The 23,406-nt window shown below is 40.9% G+C and overlaps 1 protein-coding gene across 1 annotated transcript; it reads left to right on the plus strand.

Moving 5' to 3' along the window:
• nfil3-2 (nuclear factor, interleukin 3 regulated, member 2) lies at positions 1-11,189 on the plus strand. Its single transcript, XM_027006610.2, has 2 exons — positions 1-299; positions 6,715-11,189. Exon 2 carries the CDS (start codon positions 7,425-7,427, stop codon positions 9,156-9,158), a length of 1,734 nt encoding a protein of 577 aa, XP_026862411.2. The 5' UTR covers positions 1-299; positions 6,715-7,424; the 3' UTR covers positions 9,159-11,189.
• The last annotated feature ends 12,217 nt before the right edge of the window (positions 11,190-23,406 follow it).

Here is a 23,406-nt window from a genome sequence, read left to right on the forward strand (position 1 = left end):
AGAGAGAGAGTGTGTGTGTTATGCAACTAGTTATGCAACTGTGACCTACTAACATATATTTCGAGACAGGCAGCGAGGGAGGGACGATACTGGAGCACCTCAACAACATAGCACGAGGAACCAAAATACGAGACACTGAATCCATGCCCGCATACAAGCAGCAAGCACGGAGCTAGAACTGTGCGGGAATCACTTTGAATTTCTTATCAAATTGTGCAAGACCAATAACGGCTAGAATACAGGCGCAACCAACGGACGAGCTGTGGCGATTAATTTGGATAGCTGCAGGAGCCTCAATGGTAATTATTTTTAACATACAATGTAGATTATGTGACAAATAATTTTTTGCTTAATTATGTAAATACACACATTGTGATCGGTCAGCTGTAATCCTTGATTTCAACGCCGGTTAGTGACGGGTACAATGCTATATATCCAGATCGGGGGGGAAAATCGAAACATTAATAAAGATAGCCTACTAAATAATACTGTTTCTTGCTTTGTGGTAGACAGCGGCGTATGCCACTGTTACACGGGTAGTTATTTCTGGGCTTTTGTTTCATGCTATCTGCTTACGGCCGTTCATTAGAAATTCAGTTCTTGCGCTCCGTGCATTTTCTCAATGTCAAGGCGAGGCTATCACCCTGGCTCCATATTCCTGAGCGGGACTACTAGTAACAACACGAGCCTAGAAACTGGGTGCACGAAATAGTGATGTGTTAGTGGATCATACAGCACATGTGATTAACTATCCTATACTCCTTGAGATTTACCGTGCCTAATATATTTACAGAGTAGGCATAATTTGTGAATATACTTCCTACAAAACAGTTTCATAACTGAAACGACAATAAAATATAATAAGTAATTTTTGTTCTAATATACGAAATAAAACGAAAGGCATTTTCTGGCCAGACGGTTACACATTAATGCGCTGTTTAGAGGAAGAGAATCCAGTTTGGTGCACAGACACACTTTTTGCCTTCACATGTGGCCAGTTATGGAAAGGTTAACGCGGGTGTTGATGTGTGACGAGTCACCCGTTTAACCCTTTCTTTATGTAGCCAAGGAGAAATTCTAAACAAATGCTTCATTGGTATGGCGGGATTGTCGATTAAAGAAGTTATTTATTGAAACCTTTGAAATAAGATACGAGAATTAGCTGTCTTTCAACAGCTCTTAAGTTAAAAGTAGACTATGCTTGGTGCTTGGGACCAGTAGTTATAACCTAAATTACATAAATGTTATTTTATATTAAGATGTAAAACATTCGACTAGGAATTATGCACTGTTATACTATTACAAAGCACCTGCATGTTCTTAAGATCCTATTAGACTGTTCAGTTGCCCTGCGGTTCTTTGTGGATGCCTTATAAAGAAGACGCGATTGCCTGCAAAAGTGGTTTACTCAACCACTCAGTAAACAACCGAATGAATATTAGGGAGAAATTATGCATGCTAACTCTGAACGTCTGATATGCGTATTAGTCAATCCGGTTTTACCCGGTCTTTGAGTTCCTGCAGTCTGAGCGGCACATTTATAATCAGAGCTCTCCCACTACTTATAACACTATAACATGTTCAAAAGTATATTAGGAACAGCAGAAAATTATATATAAATGGTTTATATAGGAAGCTCTGTAATCTTTACTGCATTTTACTGCGATTAGTGGTTAGACTATTTTCAATAACGTTACCATAGATATAATCCAATCTGTAAGGTAATAGTAATGATGGTGATTTGTCTAGTTATGTACTTGCTTTTATTGCTTTGTGACCAAAATAACTAGTCTACTTCAGTCACGTCTGGTACAGCATTGTATTTTCTTGGAGAAGGACGTGGAATAAATATCACACAATCTGATCGGTTTTGTGTAGGCTATATGACTTAGTCCTGTGTAGGTGACGATAACATTGAAATGGGAAGCCTAATGCTGTTATTTCCTTTTCATTCAGTAGGCCTAATACCTTATTTAAACGCGTAAACAGAGAAACAGGAAAAGCATGGCTTTTTAAAGTTGCAGGTTGGCGTGACAGGTTACCAAAACCTAATCTAAATCGTTACGTCAGCGAAGTAAGGGTGGTTACACTATGAATAACAACCTAGTTATGCAATTTGATACTTTTGTTTTACAAAACTAAACGTGGCGTTTATTTTTTCATGTTTTGAATAAACTAAATATCATAGGTGGGGTAAAGATGATGCAATCGGCGGAAACCCCGAGTTTTCTGATATACCAGGCTGAAGAGGGTACCGTGGGGCTAGCGTTCACTCTGCTTGTGCTGATTATGAATGTAGGTCATTTTAGGAAGAGGGGGGAAACATGCTTAACTCCGAAACAGATCAAACCATAATGTAACTGCCATAAATGAATGGCCTCTGCTATAGGTTATCAAAGGAGGCTGAACAATGGCGATCCCTTTTTATTAAACGTTTTATATAAACCGATTAGACTGAATAACAGTCATATAATTATATCATAGCTATAATCGACGTGGGGCTTTTTAAAAATAATCTTAGACTTGGAACATGTTCAGTCATGATGAGAGAAGAAACAAACGTATAGTTGTGTGCCCCTACTTGACCTTGGCGGTGATGAACTTGGCTTTATTGACCTCGTGCTATCTAAGCTCGGGCCTGACTTTCTCAGGATTTCTTGGAACAAACGTGAGTACAAATGCGGACGCGCGTCCTTATTGTGCTGATGTAGTAAATGGTGAGGGCCAAAATAGCGAATTTTGTAGGGCAAAAGAGCGCATGTGACTGGAAAACACATGAATAGGGTTAGATCGCTTATTTGTGTAAAGGTGGTGTATGTGTGTTTATAGAAGGTCTGGAAGTCCGCCCGGTTGTCCGCCCATTTTCTTGGGAAGATAAGCCAAGGAGTAGAATTCAGAGAGAAAAGAAAGCCCCACGTGCCAAACATTATTCGACCCCAGGGGTCAATAGCTTGGCTGAAACACTATACCACTGCCGCCCTTCGCTATTTCCATGGCTTAAAACAACTCCAAAGTAACACGTGCTGAATTATAGTTTCCATGCCTCGCCCAACCTCGGACTTAAGCAGTTTCCCCTAGTGGCTGTATATATGACATTGTTTTCCTTCTGTTGAACACATTTACAGACGTGCTTGAGGTGGTTTGAGTTTTCATAATTAATATGACTATGAATTTTCTATGAATAACTCAAATTCTTTTTCTTCCTATTAGTATAATTCAAATTGGGCTGATTAAATTAAAATGTAAAACAAAATGTTTCTCCGGACTACTCTTTGTTAGGTTCTGTACGATTATAATGCAGTCAGAGTAATTGCTGTAGCTTGCAGTTCTGAGATGATGCAAGAGAGAGGAACATCAGCCTGATGTACATCAATGGCATTAATGTCTTCCTGGACTTCGTAACTACTGGTACATTTTTATTGGTAATTGATTTAAATAATCAGTTGATTTCAATAGTCTTACCTGTTTGATGTTTCAATTTAGGCTGCTTGATATTGTGGACTACTTGGAGAATCTCTGGTTAGCTGCTTATCTATAAGCATACATCCATAATGTTCATGTCCAGTTATATGTGCAGGAGTCTCCTACAATGTTCAGAGGGCAGGATTTTTAATGTAGTTATTATGCTATTTATTATTTATTATCTGTTACTATTGTTTAATGGTGTAACAATGCCCATTTTCAGATTTGATAGTTTTAGATTCTCAGGTCCAGATTCCATTCCATTTTTGGTTTATGTGTTTATGGTTTATGTGTTAAAAGAATTTAGAACAAAGCTCTAATTATATACTATTACATAAAGATCAATTTGGCTCAAAATGCAAATGTTATTTCTAAACAAAGTTTGAAAAATCGCATGTACAAAAAGCAATCATATAGTTGAGCACAACAAACAATACAAAAAACAAAATTGAATATGGGAGGTGTTCAGAAGAAGACAAGGGTTGTATCCACCATTCAGTTTTAAATTTGCAGTGTTTTGAAATTGTTTTAATGTTGTTTTATAAATATATTCATTTATGTTTTTGAATTTCAACACTTTGGTTATTCTTTAATGGACAAAAAGAAAAACTACTAAAATTGATATGTGTGTGTTTGTATATCTGTGTGTATTTACACTTGACTGTTCCTTGGTGTGGTTCTTTGTTAGTATCGCCCTGGAACTGAATCCTTTGGTCTCAAGCATTTATGTCCTGGTCTTCCTCCCCTCTCTGGTCTCAAGCATTTGTGTCCTCTTCTTTCTTCCCACTCTGGTCTCAAGTGTTCATGTCCTGGTTTCTCCCCTTTCTGATCTCAAGCATTCATGTCCTGATATTTCTCCCCTCTTTGCATCTAATCTTTTTCTCATCTCTTTTCATTTTTAGCTAATTCTCTGAGCCCCCCCCCCCCCCCCCCCCTCCCAAACACACACACACACCACAGCCCTCCTGACCTATATTTGAGTGCAGGGAAAGAAGCCAGTATTGCCTCACGCATTGCCTGGTTTCTGGGTCAGTGGGACACTGAGGAAGATATTCTGCATTTCATTTCCTCTGAGCTCTAAAAGGGCAGTTCTGTAACCCCTCTGCAATAACCTTTCAACCTTTTCTGTGGGTTTTGTGAAGATAATTGGGGACATTAACCCAAAAAGGCCTTGATTGGTCAAAAGCAAATGCAGTTTTGATCTCTTAATTCCCCATTCCTGCTTCTTAAAAGACTTTCATATCTGCAAACTTCTCACTAGATGGGATGTTATGCATACTGATTTGTTTATTTGTAATGGTGCCACAGATGCCTAAGAATCAGCTAAATAAAAAATAGCTCCCAGACCCTGAGTTTATCCAGTAATAAGTGGCTCTAGGAATATTAATATCACCCCAGTAGGACCTTCTTGGAAGCACTGCAAAATCGAATGGTAGCACATAGATAAAAAGTCATGCTGAATTTTGCATTTCTAAGTCATGAGAGAAATGGATGAATGCTATAGGACCACTGATGCCAGTGATTTGAATAATTTCAGGTTGAAAAATTAAAAATATGACGGAAAATGAACTGCTATTGAAATGTCATAATCTGAGTAATAAAGATTCTTTTTGAATTTTTGAATGTCAATATTAATAAAAAATAGACCTTATTGACAGAGATTTAATATAGCAGTGAAGTTACATTTATTGTTAGAGCTAGTCCTGATTGTGTGGAGAAAAGGAAATTTACAAGCAAATTATTTTATTCTCTACAGAAGTGCGACATTGTGATCTCTTCCATCTGACGTGTCAAGTGTTATTCAATGAAACCATCAAGAAGCACTCCATGGCACAATATAAAACGAAGAGCCCCATATTAACTTCATCAACTAAATACCACAGAAAGTCCATGCATCACATGAGCCTATAACCTATCCAGTTAAAGAGGTTTGGCACCATGCTGACTTAACCATAACATGAAACAAAATGTTACATATATGGAGGCTTAGCTTGCTGTCATTTTACCTTTTTATGCCATATAAATTAATAAAATGGTGAAGTAACTGCTGGAGAGAGTTATTGTTTGAAATTACTGGTTGGAGGTCAGAGCTTGAACTAGCCAGGTGGGGACATGTGACAACTGCTGTGTCTTTCCTAGGTATGATGAACTCCCCAAAACCATAGACTTGACCTATATAGTAAACCCCCAACGCCCAAAAAGCCTGCAGCGTGACCTGCTTAGCCTTTTTGACTGACCTCCATTTATCTGTGTTGACCTCATTCATCAATGCAAATCTTCTTTGTTCTTCGTTGTTAAATAAATATGTCTTGGCCTTCATCAGCATCTGATAGTGCTTTAGTGGTTTATCCCAAGTAAATAATCACATTCAGCCTGTCTGGTTGAATTTTTCTGCCTGGCTGTTTTGAAGTCTAGTCCCTGACCCAGATACTTGGGGAACCCTACACACTAGCACCTGCAAGATCTATTATGAGTCTACATCGCAGATCTGTTCACCAGACCATTCAATCTGTGCAGCCAGAGTAGAGAAGCAGTAACATCTATGTTAATGTTTCAAAAGGCTATACTTCAGCCTCGCTCTGGTTCCCTCACCTTTAATGATGTAATACAGGCTAGTGTTTCACAATGTAAAAACAAATCATGTGCTCATCGCTAATGTTTGCCAGACATGTTGTTATGATTATAGCTCTCAATGCTGTAGGGGAATTCTGCACAAAGGGTGATTTATGCTGTAAGCATTAGCAGTTGATGAGTCACACAAACAGAGTTAACCTAAGCTTTCATTTTAACTGATGTAGAGTTGTAGCACATAGGAATTTAAAGAAAGTTACCAATCCATTTTTAAAATTATTTTCTGGACCTTCTGTCTATTTGGTGTATGTTGTAATAGACCACCTTTAGACAGAGAGCACAGGTCATGGGTCACAGACAGAGGAGATCAATAGCAAGGCTAGGAGGTCAGACAATGGTTACCAGGCACGAGACACTGTTCAGTCGTTGCCATGGGTGACCATCTAGCTAAAGCCAGACATAAGTATAGGGTGAGTTTGGGGGATATGAGGGACACAGTAAAACATTCCTTTCCTAAATCTTTTGATGCTGTAGATGTATAGAGGGGAGTGAATTCCTTTATTCTGGGCAAAAAAGCTAACCAAAAAAAATAAATAAATGATTTCAAGAAGTATTTGAAGATTGAGTGCTTTTTCTGCTCTCAAGGGATTAACAGATCTACTTTCTTCTTTGTGTCCACAGCCTTTTATCGCACAGCCAGCTGGAGGCTCAGAGAGAGGCTGCACCCTTCTCCCCAAGAGGCTGATGAGCTGAGGCAGACTGAGTGACCTACATCCTACAATACGCCTGGAGCATCAGGGGCACATCTTTGACAGCTCGACACAGCCCTGGTGGGAAAGAAAAATCTGAAAACAAACAAAGAGAAAGGGTCAGGGAGGCTCTGAGCTAATTGTGTCACATTCTCCAGATTTCAAGAATTTTTAGCCCCTTTCCCACCCTGCCTGACTTTGTCCTACTTGCTGTGTATTGAAATTTTTGGAGTGCTTAACCTTTGGAGTGTTGAAATTATTGGAGTGCTTAGCCCTCTCGAGTGACAGACCACTGCCCACAGTGAGGCCCTCAAACATCAGTTAAATGCAGGAAACTGTCACAGAAGCTCAGCTCTTCTTGATCTTTTTAGCCAATCTGGACACCTGAAACAACTAGAATATTATCTTATTGCATTGCAGGAATATCAACAAAATCAATGAGGTTCACCCTACCTGAAGTTAAAATACCTCATAAGACATTTGCTGATCCAGCTACCTGGAAAGACAAGACTACTCAAAGGAGAGCAATTTTACAGCCAATTTGGAACCACCTTTCCCCCAACACCCCATCCCTAATATTCCCACTAATATATGGTTTTAGTGGTAGCAACTAGATTCCAAGCTGGATTCCTCTGAAAAACGATGGAAAGCTTAAATTCACAGATCCCAGTAAATTCTAGTGCTGGTAAAACCCTAGAGGACCTGGAAACCTTCTCAGACTACAGCAACACCCTTCCCTCACCCGAGGGCAACACTCGCCCAGTTCGGCTTTTAAAATCCAAACCAAACATGACCTGCCGCCGCAAGCGTGAGTTTATCTCTGATGAGAAGAAGGATGCCTCCTACTGGGAGAAGCGACGCAAGAACAACGAGGCAGCTAAACGCTCCCGGGAAAAACGACGACTCAATGACATGGTCCTGGAGAACAGAGTTATTGCACTGAATGATGAGAATGTACGCCTAAAAACAGAACTCCTGCAGCTAAAACTCCGGTTTGGCCTCATCAGTGCAGCCTCCTACATGGAGAAGAGCCAGCAGATTGGAGGAACAGTCAGTGGCACTACTGGAGGTTCTCCTTCTTCTTCTTCTTCTTCTTCTTCTAGTCATTTCTACCCTAATGGTTACTCCACTGGTTCACATGTGGTAATGAACTCCGATTCTTCTGAGGCTGAACAGTCTGGCCTAGGGGAAGGACATACCCAGTTGGTTAAGTACTCTCCTCGGGGTTCTCTCTCAGACATGTCTGATGGCTCTTCCAGTGACAGCCCAGAACCAATGATCTATGACATCAAACAGGAAGGAGCAGGGCTGGAGACAGAAATTGCAAATGGAACCACCACACAGATCATGTTCAACATGCATCGGGAGTTGCCCACACCACATCATCAACATGCCTTTCAGTCAGGATATCACAACCACCAACAGCAGTGTCGGCACCAGGAGACCATAGTCAGTGCTGTGGCACCTCCACTGCAGACTGCTCAGAGAAGTGTCATTCTCTATCGTTCCAGGAGTATCTCATATCCTATAGAGAGTTCAAGGTCTCAGGAAACAGCTCAACAGAACCTGCCACAAAACCTGCCTCAGTCTACAGATCTGCAGTCTACTAGCACTGAAAGCCTAGCTGAAGTGACAAAACAGCTTGAGAGAAAGACCTTAGATTCTCCACCTTATGAGTATGCAGATGGAGATGTGGCAGAGAGACAAGTGTATAGGACCCATCATCAGCGGCCAACTCTTGATGCTCAAAAGGCTGATGCTATGGTACCAGATCTTCTCCACAGACAAGAGGAGGTTGATGAGGCACAGCTGTTCAGTATCTCCTTTCCCAGTGTACAGGATGATGAGCCTCCAGTGCTGACCTATGAAGGAGGACCCAGAAATGAAGGGTACTATCAGGGTCACTCAGGAAAGGACACCTCCTCAAGTGATGGTGATCCCCGCAGCTCTGACAAAGATGCCTCCACTGATGATGAGTGCCCATCTTCATCTTGTTCTGACACAGGCAGCTACCACCAGCAGTCACCTTTGGTTGGAGGGCCAAATTCCTCCCCACAAAGCCAAAGCAGGGAGAGCCAGGCAGAGGTCAAAGGCACCGCACTACCACACAAACTACGCCTTAAGCACAGGGCGCTGAGTAATGGTGGCACAGCAACTCAAGAATTACCAATGACACCACCTGCTTATGTGCAGCCATTACCTCAGCACCCATACCTGGCCTTGCCCCAGTCCAGCCAGCAGCCTCAGGCTGGTAAAGAGAGAGAGGGCCAGCAAACCACAGAGTTCTGCAAGCACCCCATCTCAACAGAGGAGAGACAGGACTGTGGGAAGAAAGATCCTGGTGCATGCAATACCAGGAATAAGAGGAATAACTAAGAATGAGGGACACTATGGGACCCATTGTGGGCAGTTCCCTCAGTGTGTGGGGCTACTCCAATGCCTTGAGACTATTTCACCTATTCACCGGCATTATCCTTTACCTCTTCCCAACTCCTGTCTTTGTGCCCTGGGACCAGAGTTGTGAACATGGCAATGTCAGCCCCAAAAGCAGGGCAGAACCTTTTAGTGCACTGTATTATATTGTTGAGACTTCTCTGCTTCTTCTCATGTAATTACAGAAGCACTTTTTTAATGGGACAAACAAAAAATTAACTCCACATTTCTCCTGTGCTCATTTTATTATAACACAATGTCAGTGTAACACCAAACATGGCAATATCAGTCATTTGTGAGGTATTATAACTCGCTCACTAATTGTAAATATACAACTTTAAATGTTCCTAATGGTTTGTGTCCATATTCACACCAAACCAGAGGGTGGCTGTTCACCACAAAACATACCAAACATCTGAAAATTCTGGGAATGTTCCCTTGACCAAAGAAAGACAATGGCTTTAAATTCTATACCTCTACCCTAGTTACTTGCCATCTTCCCTATTTCTGTTTCCCCAAACATAGTCACAACTAAACCACCACCACTTTCACTTGTCTAAGCACTTGCTTTGTATATTACTGTGATATAAATATTAAATATAAAGTATATTTTAAGAAGAAAATAAAAACATTGTTAAAAAAATAAGACTGTAAAAGGGCAGACAGGACTCATGGATGGCTCACGGATTTTTCATCGTCACATACTGTATAGTACCATGTTTACTGTTTAAGATGCAACTTAAGATAATTGATATTTTGTTCATTTTTTATTGTTACTTTGAAAGTTCTCAATATTTTCAACAACTTGCCTTTTTTAAGAAAATCAAAATGCCCCAAATCCTGTTACTTTGAATGTCACAGACACAATACAAATCTTTTCAGTGCAATTATAGACATTTTCCAGGTTCTATAACTTGTTAAAGCTAAACTTCTCCCCGAGTGTGCATGGCTTTTACTCCATTCTTACCTCCAGCTCTTTTCTTAAGGTTTGTCTTATGGCCCCAATTATAAATTATGTCTATTAACAGAAATGCATTCACATGCAAAATTATAGAAAGATATATTATAAAAATCCATTTATTATTAGGCCCAATCTTAAATCATAAAAGTGGTTATATACCAAAAATTCTAGCAATGATGGTAAAAATGAAAAGATATTAAGAACTATAGCAACAATAACCCATATTAAAAAAACAAAAAAAAAAAAAAAACAAAACAAAACATCCAGCTCTCCCAAGATTTGGTTCATGGGAGTGGTATCCTACTCACCTGATGAAGCTGGTGTTTGCGCGCCATTACCCACAGCTCTTGAACCCTTCACTTAAGCCCTTCAACTAGCTGATGCTGCATTTTCACAGAATATGCAGCCTTCTTTGGCCATAACCTTCTAACTTTCAAAATGAGCATCATAGTGAATAAACAAGATATAGTATAAGTAAGGACAATCTAAAATATTTGAAAGACAAAGACAAAAAAACCTGATACTCTTTCTGGTGTGTCTCATTTAGAGACAACTCCCCCCTTGTCTTTTGTCCGTCATCTTCATGTCATGTCTGACATATGGCACTTATGTATAAATGTAAAGTTTCTCTTACCCTGGACAACACTGTATTTTGTGCTTTTTTCAATTACGTCTGACCTTTGCGCAAAGTGTTGTCTTGTTTTCCTTTTCCCTTGTTCACTGTGGTATGTATTTGGCAGCCCCCTTTTCACCCTCTTCCCTTTTAACCGCTTCCCCCTTGTTCTTTAAAGTGTATTAAATCAGTGGTGTTTGTGTTTTTCTGATGGTTTGGTGAAAAAAAGATTGAAGCAAGACTTGTGTGTTCTTATGGATCAGTCAGTGGCACCATCGCCACTAGTTCTGTTTTGAAATGGATATGTGATGTAAAAACACTAATATTCATAAAAAGAGGATGGGTGCATTTCAAAAATGAAAAAATGGAATGTCAATAAAAAACACGTTGCTTTTCTGAACCTTTGTTGCATTTTGCCTATACTTTTGAAACAGTGTTTTATCAAAAGCAGGATGGGTATAGATTTGAGCAATAGTGGGATTACAGTTGAATTGTTCTGCCATTTCTTAGTACATCTTAAGCCTACATTTTAGGAATTTTAGGAACTAATGACAGAATTTATCACAAACACAGTTGAGTAAATGTAAAAAAGTAAATGTATTATCTAAATTTGACTTATGCATATGTAGCATGTATTAACCATCTCTGAAGTAGTTTTATTTAAATGTGGTCTATGCTCCATTTTTTTCTGTAGACAAACATGATATGATTGTGTTGCATTTATTAACTCATTACAATTTGCATTGCATCAATTGTTTTGAACAGCTTTCTGACCTGCTCATAAACAAAATGGAATGTGCCCTTGTTCCGAACAAAGATCCAAACTAATTATGGAGACTGGAATGTGAGAATGTTGCTAATCTGCTGTAAGGCAGCATTCCGGTCCAGGCAGAGCGATGTGTGGCTGATGCGTTGTGATCTGATCACTGGAGCTGTGGGCCTGAGTCGGCTTAGCAGAAAGATACGCCACTGACACACTGACACACATTGTCCCAGTCCTGCTGCACACTTACTCTATCAACATAACACTGCCCTAGTTTATTCAGCCCACTGCTACATTGAAACCAGGGTGCCACTTGAAACTCATGCACACAGATTGCACTGTTTGCACTTGCACAGGAAAAACACAAATTATCAGAGAGCTTCAAATGCATGTTCTTAGCTCTGTACCTTAACATGGCAAATGCGACTCAGTCATACCAGCTAGCCACATGCAGTACCACACATCACAACATGACAAAGAATGATTCATCACTCAAAAGCAGAACATAAGGAAACATCGTTCTAACATAATAGTTCGAATTGTCTCTGTTTTAGTCATTCTTGTTCTTCCTTAATGTCTTTACAGTAATGCGGTGCATATGCGATCACTCAGATAGCAATCAAACACATTAGGCCCAGAGACCAAATGACCATGCTACATGATTCTCTGGCTTTGTCTTCTCTGAAACAACTGGCCTGGCCTCAGCTGCAGACTGTGTTTTCATCCAAAACCCTGTCTATGAAGCAAGAACCTGGGTATTAAAACTCCTAACTAAGTTTGGAACCTCTGACAAATGAAGTTCAGAGGATGGCATGCTTTTAAAATGAAAACCACTGACGGGATTACATGTCACCACAGGGAATATTACACAATCTGGGCTAAAACACGGACAGACGGGCTTTAAAGCACAGTTGACGTGAGGCCAGAATGAAAACGAGTTTGGTTGGAAGAGAGAGAAAAAGAGAGAGCGAGAGAGAGCTCTCCCACTGGGGCAGCCTGCTTTCCTCTAATCCTTTATTCACTGCATTCAGAATGAGGTCATGCTCAAAACATCAAGGACATGTGTGTGTGCACGTGCATATATGGTTGTGAGAGGCTTTGCATGCACAGAAGAAGAAAGGCTTTGAAGTCCACACATCAATGCTTTACTTGCACACCGCAGAAATGCACAAACACGATGCACCCTCTTTGTTCACCTATGTTAACGGCACCCTGAGCTCTGCGGCACGCTTGCAGTGGTTGCCATGATGTGGCTTCGGCAAGGTGACATTCCCTAACAACCATGCTGGCAACAGCAGTGCTCCCCTGCTGGATTCTGCAGTGTTTCCCGTTTCCTCTCTCTCCCTCCCTCATTCATCTGACTGGAGCACACAGCAGCCTGAATAAACAGGTCAGTGGAAAAGTAGGTCAGTGCGGAAGAGAGGGAGCAAGGGATAGGGCAAAAAGAGGGTGAGTGTACTAAAGAAAAAGACGGGAGAGAGAGGGAGAGGTTGTGCATCATAAAAGAGGCTTCTGTGCAAGAAAGCCTGGAGCGAGGAGAGGGGAAACAGGGCTCTCTGATCCCCTGGCTCGCTGCTCTGTGCCTGGGGTAGCAGGTCAGTGGAGCAGGCGGGTTCTGCAGGGTAGAGAGGCAGACAGCAACAGAGGTAGGCAGGCTGAAGCTGCGCCAGAGAAGCATAAAGAGTGCACCGCACCAGCCTGCCCTGTCCTGCCCTGCCCCGCACCGCACCGTACACTTCCCCACCCCGCCCCAGCAGCATCACTGGCATGCTCCAACGTTTTCAAAGTGCTGTGCGCCAGGCTACAACCTTGTCACCATTTACCAAAAAAGCAGCGACTGAGAAAAGCAGGACGCGCGGAGCTTTGTCCTCCCTCCCAGACACGCGCGATGGAGCACGGACGGTTCCCCAGCGCCAGTCTCAGCACTGTGTGGTTTTGTAAGATAGGGGATAATAGGCATCCTGTGTTAAAAACAGCTGCTATTTTATGTAGCCTATTTAGGTGAGAGCCAGGTAATAATAAACATGGCCACCCCAAACAGTTCCACTTGCTGTGGTCTACTCTCCACCCACATGCAAACCCACACATGCCAACATGTATGATTGTAACACGGCCCTTCGTGTTGATGACATGACCTCATTTTTCACTCCACAGCAAGTGACACCTAAAACAGCATTTCACTTCCAGATATTAGCAAATTCATTGGTTTAATTATCCCCTCCCCACCCTGGTCAGTGGGAGGTGGTGAGGTCAAAACAACAATTTCATATCAGTATTGTATAAAGATGCCTTTCAACATTTGGAATCAACATGTCGCTGTGTGTAAGGGAACAAGGGAGGTATGTTCACCTGAATTACACACTAATGCCATGACACAGTTAGCATCCTCAAGGGAGGAATGGTAAAAAAAAAAAGTAATGGCAAACACCTCTCCCTCTCTGATCCTCTTTGTGTGGGTGTTTGTGTGTTTTGGCAAGGCTTGCTCCCCCACTGCAGAGTTTGCAGTGTTGTGCAACCCACAATGGCTGGACAGAACAGCTGCTGCATCCCTCCCCAGACCACAGAGAGGCACCGCTGCACCCCAGGGTGGATGCTCAACCTCCCCAACACCAACTGGGAGAGACAGGCAAGCTTGTTTATTCACACAGCTTAGCAGGCTTCCATCTAAATGTTGCTCTAGGTGCAGTTAAAATAGTTTGAGTTTGTGGGAAGTTTAAAAACATTTATCCCTGAACCCAGGCCTACTATCGGCCCTCATGCTGATCTAAACATTTATTTTAAAAAAACATTTTTTTGTTTGTTTGTTTGTTTGTTTTTGTCAAATAGCTCTCAGAAAGTTAATTGGAAGAATAGTCTTGAAAGTGTTCTGTCCTGTGATCCTACACGGCATCTCTGTATACATTGATTTTCAAGGAGAGTACTTTTCAGCTATTTTCCCATTCTAAGCCAACATTAGTGGTTTTGATTATATTGTTATGAATTAATGATAGGAGGGGGAAAGCAGACAAAGCTTTTAGGCATATATATATTTAGGTTAGTGCTGAGTTGGGCCTCAGGTTTTTACCATCACCTTCAGCTACAATGAACAAAAGATGATTTTTATCCATTTTGAAATGGGTGGGTCACAGGAACATCATGTTCTGATGAAGTAGTATTCTTCCTTAAATTTGATAGCTGTATTAAATATTGTGTACAGAATGACCTGGCTGTGGTTGAAAACATCTTCCGTAAGGCTGATCCAAGGCTGTTTAAACAGGTCAGGAAAGAGCCAATGTCTCTGCCTGCGTTCATTAAGACTGAATGAGTGCTAAAAATCAATCCACAGTACCAAATTTCTAGAATTACCAATCACTTGTTTTACTTCAGCTCTGCATTGCTTTGAATTTTGTCCTGCAAACCATCTTAGACCTTGTAGCTAAAAATGTGAGGCCACAACATGACTTGAACAAATAGTTGAATATAAATATGCACAGTGAAATAAGAATCAATCCTATCTTGAAATTATTGCATAATTGAAGCAAAGCAAGTCAAATTAAACAAAATGTTTAATGTCAGTTCACTGGCTTCATCCACTATTAAGTTGTAGCTAATAGTACAATTATTAAAAGAGGGAATAGCCAGCGATTTATTTCATATGATCTATGTATCCATATCAAAAGCAGTATTTCCTTTTATTTTATGTATTTGTGCATGTAAGTTGGTATTTGATTTAAAATGGAATCAGAGAGATTCAGTTTTGGTTCAGAAAGTGGAGTGTTTGTTGCAAAGCAAATTTTACCATTATGCAACTTCAGATCATAATAGAAACTAGGTCAGAAAATAAGAGAGTGAGGGTGAAGAAAGGGTGATGGGGGACATGCAGAGAACAAGAAATGGAGGGAGGGAGACACGGAAAGCAAAAGAGGGAAAGAACGGGGGGGAACAGAACAAGGCAGACCGAGAGGAGTAGGGGAAAGAGGGGTGGTGACAGAGAGGTGTGGGTAGTGCATAACTGGCATGGAAAACAAAGAGGTGCTGCTCTGTCTCTTGCCACTGTTTCCTCTCCTGAAGTATAATATTCCCTACCCACCTCCCCAGCCAATAACCCTCACCCCTAACCAACTCCAATCTGGTCACATATCCAAAGCGGTAGGCCAGTTGCCAGGCTGATTACTCTAACATACCTGAAGTTTCTCTTGTAGGAGCTGAATTAACTCATAAGCTTTTTAAACTGTAGTAACAAAAAGTGAGTTGCAAAGAAAATGGACAGTCAAATTTTCACCCACTGATGCAACGGGCCTTATTTAAGCCTTGCACTGGCATCAAGGATGAGCTGTGTATTCACTTCAGACCTGATCCCTATAAAACAGAACCATGTACATTATCAATGACACAGGGCACTACTATGCACAGCTTGGGAAAACTGCAGTCATATCTAAACTGAGTAGCATTCTCATAGAAAAGACAAAGAACAAACCAATGAACAGAAGACAGAATTTATCAGTGATATTATGCAAGAGGATAATTTACTTTAACTGGTTGTTATGCAATGAGTCACAAAACCGGTAAGACAAATTCAGTACAGAGACAATACAAAGCACCCTTAATATATACAGACATAATCGTTTGTGATTCATGGTTTGTTTTTGCTCGGTAGGGCCACTCAGGGTGGGGGGTGGAAAATGGGTGTGTCATACTGCAGGGCCCTTGGTAAATCTGAATGTATGGGGTCGATTTCATGTGAATAAAGCTGAAAAAAAAACATAACCTGCTAAAACCAGCCCAGGACTAACCTTACCAACAACTACGCTGACTGGTGCAGATTCCTAGGAATTTGATATCGTGAGATCCTGTCAAGCTTCAGCTCATGTACCACAACTGAGGAACAATTACTGTACATTTAATTCACCCCTACTCAACTACACCCAGCACAATCTGTCACGCACAATATAAAATATCATCCCCGGAATGAATCCATATAATGGCAAAATCCATGCCCAAGCTTATTAAACTGTAATGTAACATCATGAAAACTGGTCTGTCATTGAGACATGTATCAACCTGGGAAACTTGTTTTGAAAAAATAAAAATAAAAAATTTGGGAAGTTCTACATCTTTGTGTCGGGGGTGGACCTAATCCACGTTAGCTGTCACCGTTGATTTATCTGGACACATAGCAGCGTCGGAAATAACTTGTGGCAAATTGCTAACAAAAACACCACTTCTAGCTATCTTCTAATAGGCTTGTTCGAGATAAGCTTCACCTTGCCTTGGTGTTCAGCGAGAGTAGCGAGTTTGCAGTCGGAGGAGGAGCTGAGCAGAAACCCGTCAAGATAGGCCACACTGTATATGAGCTGGTCAGGTTTACCTGCTACACCCCACATGAGCTGGCAGCTCTCGCGGATTCAAACAAATAAACAACATTACCTAAAATAATATAAAATTAAATTTCGCAAATGAGCATAACATCCACATAATAAATATTTAAATAGACTGCGTGCTGTAGCTGCAGGTGGTGGGTACGTGTTTTTGGGGCGGAGATTCCAGCCAAAGGGGACTAAACTGTTGTCATCGTACAGCTTCTCAGCGCGCGCAGTCAGGTGACGAGCAACGGCGGGCACCGGTGTTCTGACGCGTTGTGCTGCTTTGTCGAAAAATGCTACCTTGTAGGTTTCCATTTCGAGCTATACCTCAGAGTATTACTACTTAGTTTTAATAACAACAAGGAGTAAGTGTACTGTAAGAGCATGAGATACATGTTTTTATATTCTACTGTAACATCTTTATTAAAAATTTAGGGGGTAGGGTATCTCGATACACTAATATCACCTATCAAATAATCTTCCCAGTACAGAATCATATTATTTTACATCAGTGTTTACTCCATTTGATGAAGAAAAAAGCCCAAACAAACTGGGATTTAACCTCTAAGTAGCACATATCGATGGGTAGCACAACTCGACAGAACACCTGCTTTTAAACCTGCTCCTGTGATGCGCTCCTACGGCGTGTCATCGTGAGGTGCTGGTGACGCAAGTCCGTCAAGAAGGACTAACTAGCATGTAATGTATCAAGTCAGGCGGCTATCGGTGCTGCTTCCTAATTTTTATTTATTTATTTTTCTGGAGAGGTACGTCCAGAAATGTGGTTTTAGTCTAGCTAGCTAAGCTGAATACGCTACCTTGAGGAAATAACTTGGCTAGCTTACGTCTCAGTAAGCACAAAGACGTCTGAAACAAGTGAAAATTACTTTTTCAGATGTCCGCGGGACGTCTACATGACGGCAATGGGGCAAGTCTTTAAATGTTTTTTGACAACGTAGAAAAGACCGCCGTGGTCGTATGCGTGTCGTCTCCTTTAGACGTGGAAAAGCTTCATTTTGTAAAGACATCAAAAAAGACGTCAAAAAAGACGTCCAAGTACTTGTCTGGAAAACTAAGAGGCCTCTAGATTGGTCACAAATTTAAATTAACATGGTCCTTAGTAGACGTTTACAAGATCCCAATTCAGGTCTTTTGGGTTATAGCCAGATTTAGGCCACCTCATTGAAATGTATACTTTACAGTCTACCTACTCATTTTAAACCCTTGTAATATATGGTAAATAAGTCCTGACATCTTGAAGCGCTATCAATAAAGTAGGTGCTCTGCCAGAAGGAAAACAATGCGATGCAAACAAATCTCTCCATATTCCAAATAGGCCTGTCAAGAATCCTACCACTATTTCCACATGGCAAATGTAGCTTGGAAAGAGTCTGGACTGGACTCCTGTCAGTATTTTGAAAATATTTACAGCTCTTGCTAACTTCAGGAAAACAGTGCATGCAAATTAGCAAAACTGTATGGTTATTGACAAACATAACAAATTAAAAAGGTAAATGCAAATTATGTTTACATACCATTAAAAATATATATATAACTTGGAATGCACACATACAGTAAATTCCAATGGATAAATACAAAAATGCATTTAGTAGTGCATACTTGTAAAACACAAGCCTAAGATCGCTAGGCTCGACGACAAGCATCAACTGAAGTGGTGTAAAGCGTGCCACCACTGGACTCTGGAGCAGTGGAAACGTGCTGTCTGGAATGATGGCTCACGCTTCTCTATCTGGCAGTCCAATGGATGAATCTGGCTTTGGCAGATGCCTGGAAAAAGCTATTGGAAGGCATAGTACCAACAGTAAAGTTTAGTGTGGGATGGGTAATGGTCTGAGGCTGTTTTCAGGGTTTGGGCTAAGATTCATAGTGCCAGTGATGAGTAGTGTTAATGCTACAGAATACAAAGACATTTTCACTATCAATTATATGCTTCAATTATATGCTTCCAACTTTGTGGAAACTCTCTGTTCCCAGCATGACTGTGCCCGTACCCAACACACATCCATAAAGAAGTCTTTAAAGACATGGTCTGACAAGTATGGTATGTAGGAACTCCAGTGGCTCACACAGAGCCCTGACCTATATCCCATTGAACATCATTGAGATTAACTGGATAGTTGACTGCGAACTAGAGGAAAGGGAGCATTTCTTCCATCAAGTTCAAATAGGCTAGTATTCAAAGGAAACTATCCAACTGACAAGAAGAAAATAACGTTACTTAAATTGATGGTTTAAATGTACATGTATACATCGTGAAAATTAAATATAGTGCACATTCCTGCTACTAGGATAATAGTTTTACTACAAGCTGACATTTAAAATGTAGCGATGCTACTGTAAATAGGAGTTCTACTTATAGAACCGTTATTCGCACATCAACCCAATTAGGTAACAGCTAGTCTAGCTGGATTACATACAATAAACCTCTGTACATCCTTGACTTTTACACTGACAGTTTTATATATAAGACTGATGGAGAAGGCGAGAATCTGGTGTCAAGTCTTTGGCTACCCACGCTATCTCATCAGAGCTGAGTGATGGAGCTTACACATCTCAGTTGCTTTTCACTCTTGGCTCTCTCTACCTTAATGCACTAATAAATAAAATAGACTGCTTACATTACATAAGAAGCTGTTATACAACTAAAACTCTGATTTATACATGGCTTAATTTGGCTAACTAAAGACAGGCTTGCTAATCTTAGTTAAAACGTTAGGCAGCAAGGTAGGGTGTCTAACCAGGTTAATATCATTTTAACATTACTATTCTACAATGCTATTTCCTATAGGATATGTCATATAGTGAAATAAATTATATATATATATATATATATATATATATATATATATATATATATATATATATATATATATATGAGAGAGAGAGAGAGAGTCAGACAGAGTGCTCTCTTCTCATCTCTGATCATTCTGGCATACGTTTAGGGATTTAAGAGTTCCTATAGGCACAAAATTCTTAGCAGCATAAAAGCCTTAAACAATAACTGCTGGTGGTGGTGAAACTTCCTTCAGGATTTCTATCAATAGTATAAACTCACAACCTATCTCGTACTCCAGAGTTAATGTGAGAGTTAATCACATGTCTTATATGATTTATAGGACTATAAATCTTATATGCTAGAGGACAATTTACCAAATATGGGAACTATTACTGTATTATTTACCAAATAGAACCATGTGAGAGCTACAAGAAGAACTTTCTCAGGGCAGAAAAAAAGCAAAGCCAAATTACACAATATGTTACAGTGTGTTGCAACCAAAGACTGTGTGTGTGTGTGTGTGGGGGGGGGGGGGGGGGTCTGTCCATATATGTCCACAACCACTCGCACTTGTTTTCAGGCAGCCCTGAGAAAGAGCAAAAAACCCTCAAAAGGTGTTTGTCCAAGCGCTTGTGTATGCACACGGTCATTAAAATACCACTATAGCTTTGCTTTTGTTTTCATTTCCCTGTTCATGGCTAGAAATGTGGTTAGCAGAGCCATGAGCAGTGGGAGGGGCATTGAGAGTTTAGTGAATCATGTGACTTCATGAAGTAGACTCATTAATGTATAAACCTGGACCATTCCCTTATATGACTTTGTTGACTCAACATGTGGACAAATTTGTGGCTCTAATGGACTAACCGACCACATTCTATGTGCATAAGGAAACACATACACACCCACACACCATAAATGCCAAATGGCAGCTAGCTGACTTTGAAAGCATTCCAGCTCCCCTGACCCTTTAGCATAGCAACAGGTGCTAGAGATGGAAAGAGAGAATAAATCCTGACAATGCTTTACAGTACAGATAGAGTTCTAGACAGAGCAAGCTTTTGCCTAAACATATTTAACATATTCAGGCTCATGTACTTAATAGCAATTAAGTATTATAAAATTTTAAGACCAATTAATTTATGGCACAACATTCAGTTTTGGTACATGAAATCAGTTGATAAGCTGAAGCGCCTTTTAAAAATCATAAGCAGAACAGGCTCATAGTGTGATTTAAGTAAAAGATTTACCAAATCAGACTCAAAGGAAAATGCCCCTAAAGACACCACATGCTTGTGCGTGCAACGTGTACAAGTCTCCCTTCTGGGCTGGCGAGTCAGCTCTGGGAGTAAAACAGAATGTAGGTCACCTCCACCCCACCTCCCTACTGACTGGCTCCTCCCCTGCCTCTGGCAAACAAGCTTTCACCCACCGAACCTAGAGTGAACCCGTTCACTATGGCGACGGGAGGGCAAGCCAATTGCGGCACAGCCTGAGACAGTGAGGGCAGGGCTGAATAAAAAATGTGCAATCAGGGCCATTCGGGTTTCCATGAGAGCCCTCCTACTTTGTTTTACTCCTCCCACTCACATGCAGTGTCTTCCTTTCTCACTCCGCCCTCGCTTCTTTCTACTGCTCCCTGCTTCTAAGGAACTTGGCTCCTTTTTCCTTGAATCCAGCACATGTGCAGCTTCGATCAGAGACACGTGTCTTGTTTTTTGTGGTTGGCTGAAACAAGGGTCCCTCACTCGCCTTTTATCTGCATGTCCACCATGCCCTCATCATTGTGTTCAAACTAAGATGCGGCTATTTGTCCTAGACAGCGTTTGAAAGTAAAAAAGAAAGCTCCATTTAAGGACACATACACAAAGGCTGCATGTGTGTTCAGAAAGGGGGGGGGAGAGAAAGAGAGGCTAGGCAGAGGGAGGGAGGCATGGGTGGATGTTTTCCGGTGCTCAGGATGGAATGCAAGCACTTGTGTTTTGGGGGCCCCATCAGCTGTCAGAGCCTAGGATAAAAACAGGCTTCTCTTTATGAGTCTGGTGGCCTGGTTTCACTCACACACAGACACACATACACATTCAGTAATACATCATCATCAGGATGGCAAACAGGAAGCAGTTTTGTATACTGAATACATAAATGCTCCAAAATAGACATTACACAGGATGAAAGAACATGTACAGTAGATCTGAAATGAGGTGTTAATAGTAGTAGAAGCTCACCAGAAGCTCACGTTTCTCCGACCTAGTAAAGAGAATGTATTTTGAGAAACAGGCATAGCTCATAATCAATGGACAAGTTTGATGCCTGAGAAGGACCTGTACTGCTAATGGTCACACTGCAAGTTACTGGGCAGAATGCAGTCGTTTGAACTGCTGTGATAAGAATTCTCTTAAATCAGTTCTGCAGCTCCATTGGCACAAATAACTTAAGTGTCTTTCTTAATTTTTCACTCTTTTTATCTCTTTCCTCTTTGTTTCTGTTTCATCACTGCCTAACTCCTACTCACTTCCTGTTGTAGTTTACAAAGAGGAATTAATCTTGAAGTGATGCAAAAGATGGGAAAACCAGATACAGACACACAGCCAGACGCAGCCAGCCAGAGACCCACATTATGTTTAAGGTAAGGTCAACTGTTCCATTTCCTGTCTAGGCATAACCGCAACATGTTGTACCTTTCTAAACTTTGATCCAGAAAAGAGGACAGCTGAACCTTTTGCTCTAGAAACATTTAACTGTAGCCCCTGAAACAGAAATATATCCTAAAGACTAAAGTGCTCCTGCCTTACTCCCCAGTGTGGTGTTTCTCATGCATGCCAGAACAAAGTGTTCACGGTGTTCGCTTTCAGCCTGAAACTAGAGCCCAATCACACAGAAAACTGAGCCATCATCAAGATTCCCCTTTGAGTACTGCAGGATGTCATATACACAACTCCGGTAATGCCTCTGTAATTTTCAGATGAAAGCAAAGAAGGTAAGGGGAGAGAGGAGAGAGGTTCATAGCTAGATTAGGCAGAGGATTCCAGACACATCACTGTTCATCATTGTGTTATGCAATAGTCAGGAAGCCCCTCCAGGTTTGGGGGGTTGCTTTCCTCCACTGAGACACCACTCCCTGGTGAATCTTTTCTAAAATAACTGCTAACATCTAAGGCCACAACACTTGAACTGCAGGTTTTATCCTCTCTCACCACCACCACCACTGAAACAATTATTAGAAAATAGTTTGGCTAAGGAGACTGCAGTAAAGACTTAAAATATCACTCTGGAACCGAATTAACTCAGTGTTATTAACAACCCAAGTAACTACTAAGAAGCAGTTTAAGTTAATCAGAGAGGCTCTTTTAAGAGCACTTTGGGCCAGAGCTTAAGCAGTCAGGCTGAAACCCTCTTTTCAACATCTGCTGTTAACTCTAGCAGCCAGAGGGCTCAGATGTCAAAACAAAGATGGGACATTCTTAACTTCCTCCAAAGGTCACACAAACATTTTGGTCACCCCGAGAGACTTAGTTCAACTAGAGATGTTAGAAATATGTTTGATGAACATGTTTAATTTAATTATATTAAATTAAGACAACCACATTTATACACTGCTTTATTTTTTACACTATCAGTTCATAAACTATACATGTCCTTACATTAATTACAAACATCCAGCTCGCATCATCATCTGTGCAAACTTAATGTAGTATAAGCAGCCCAAAATCTACTTAAC

This window comes from Electrophorus electricus, chromosome 1 (assembly GCF_013358815.1).
Source record: "Electrophorus electricus isolate fEleEle1 chromosome 1, fEleEle1.pri, whole genome shotgun sequence".
NCBI classification, from domain to species: Eukaryota; Metazoa; Chordata; class Actinopteri; order Gymnotiformes; family Gymnotidae; genus Electrophorus; species Electrophorus electricus.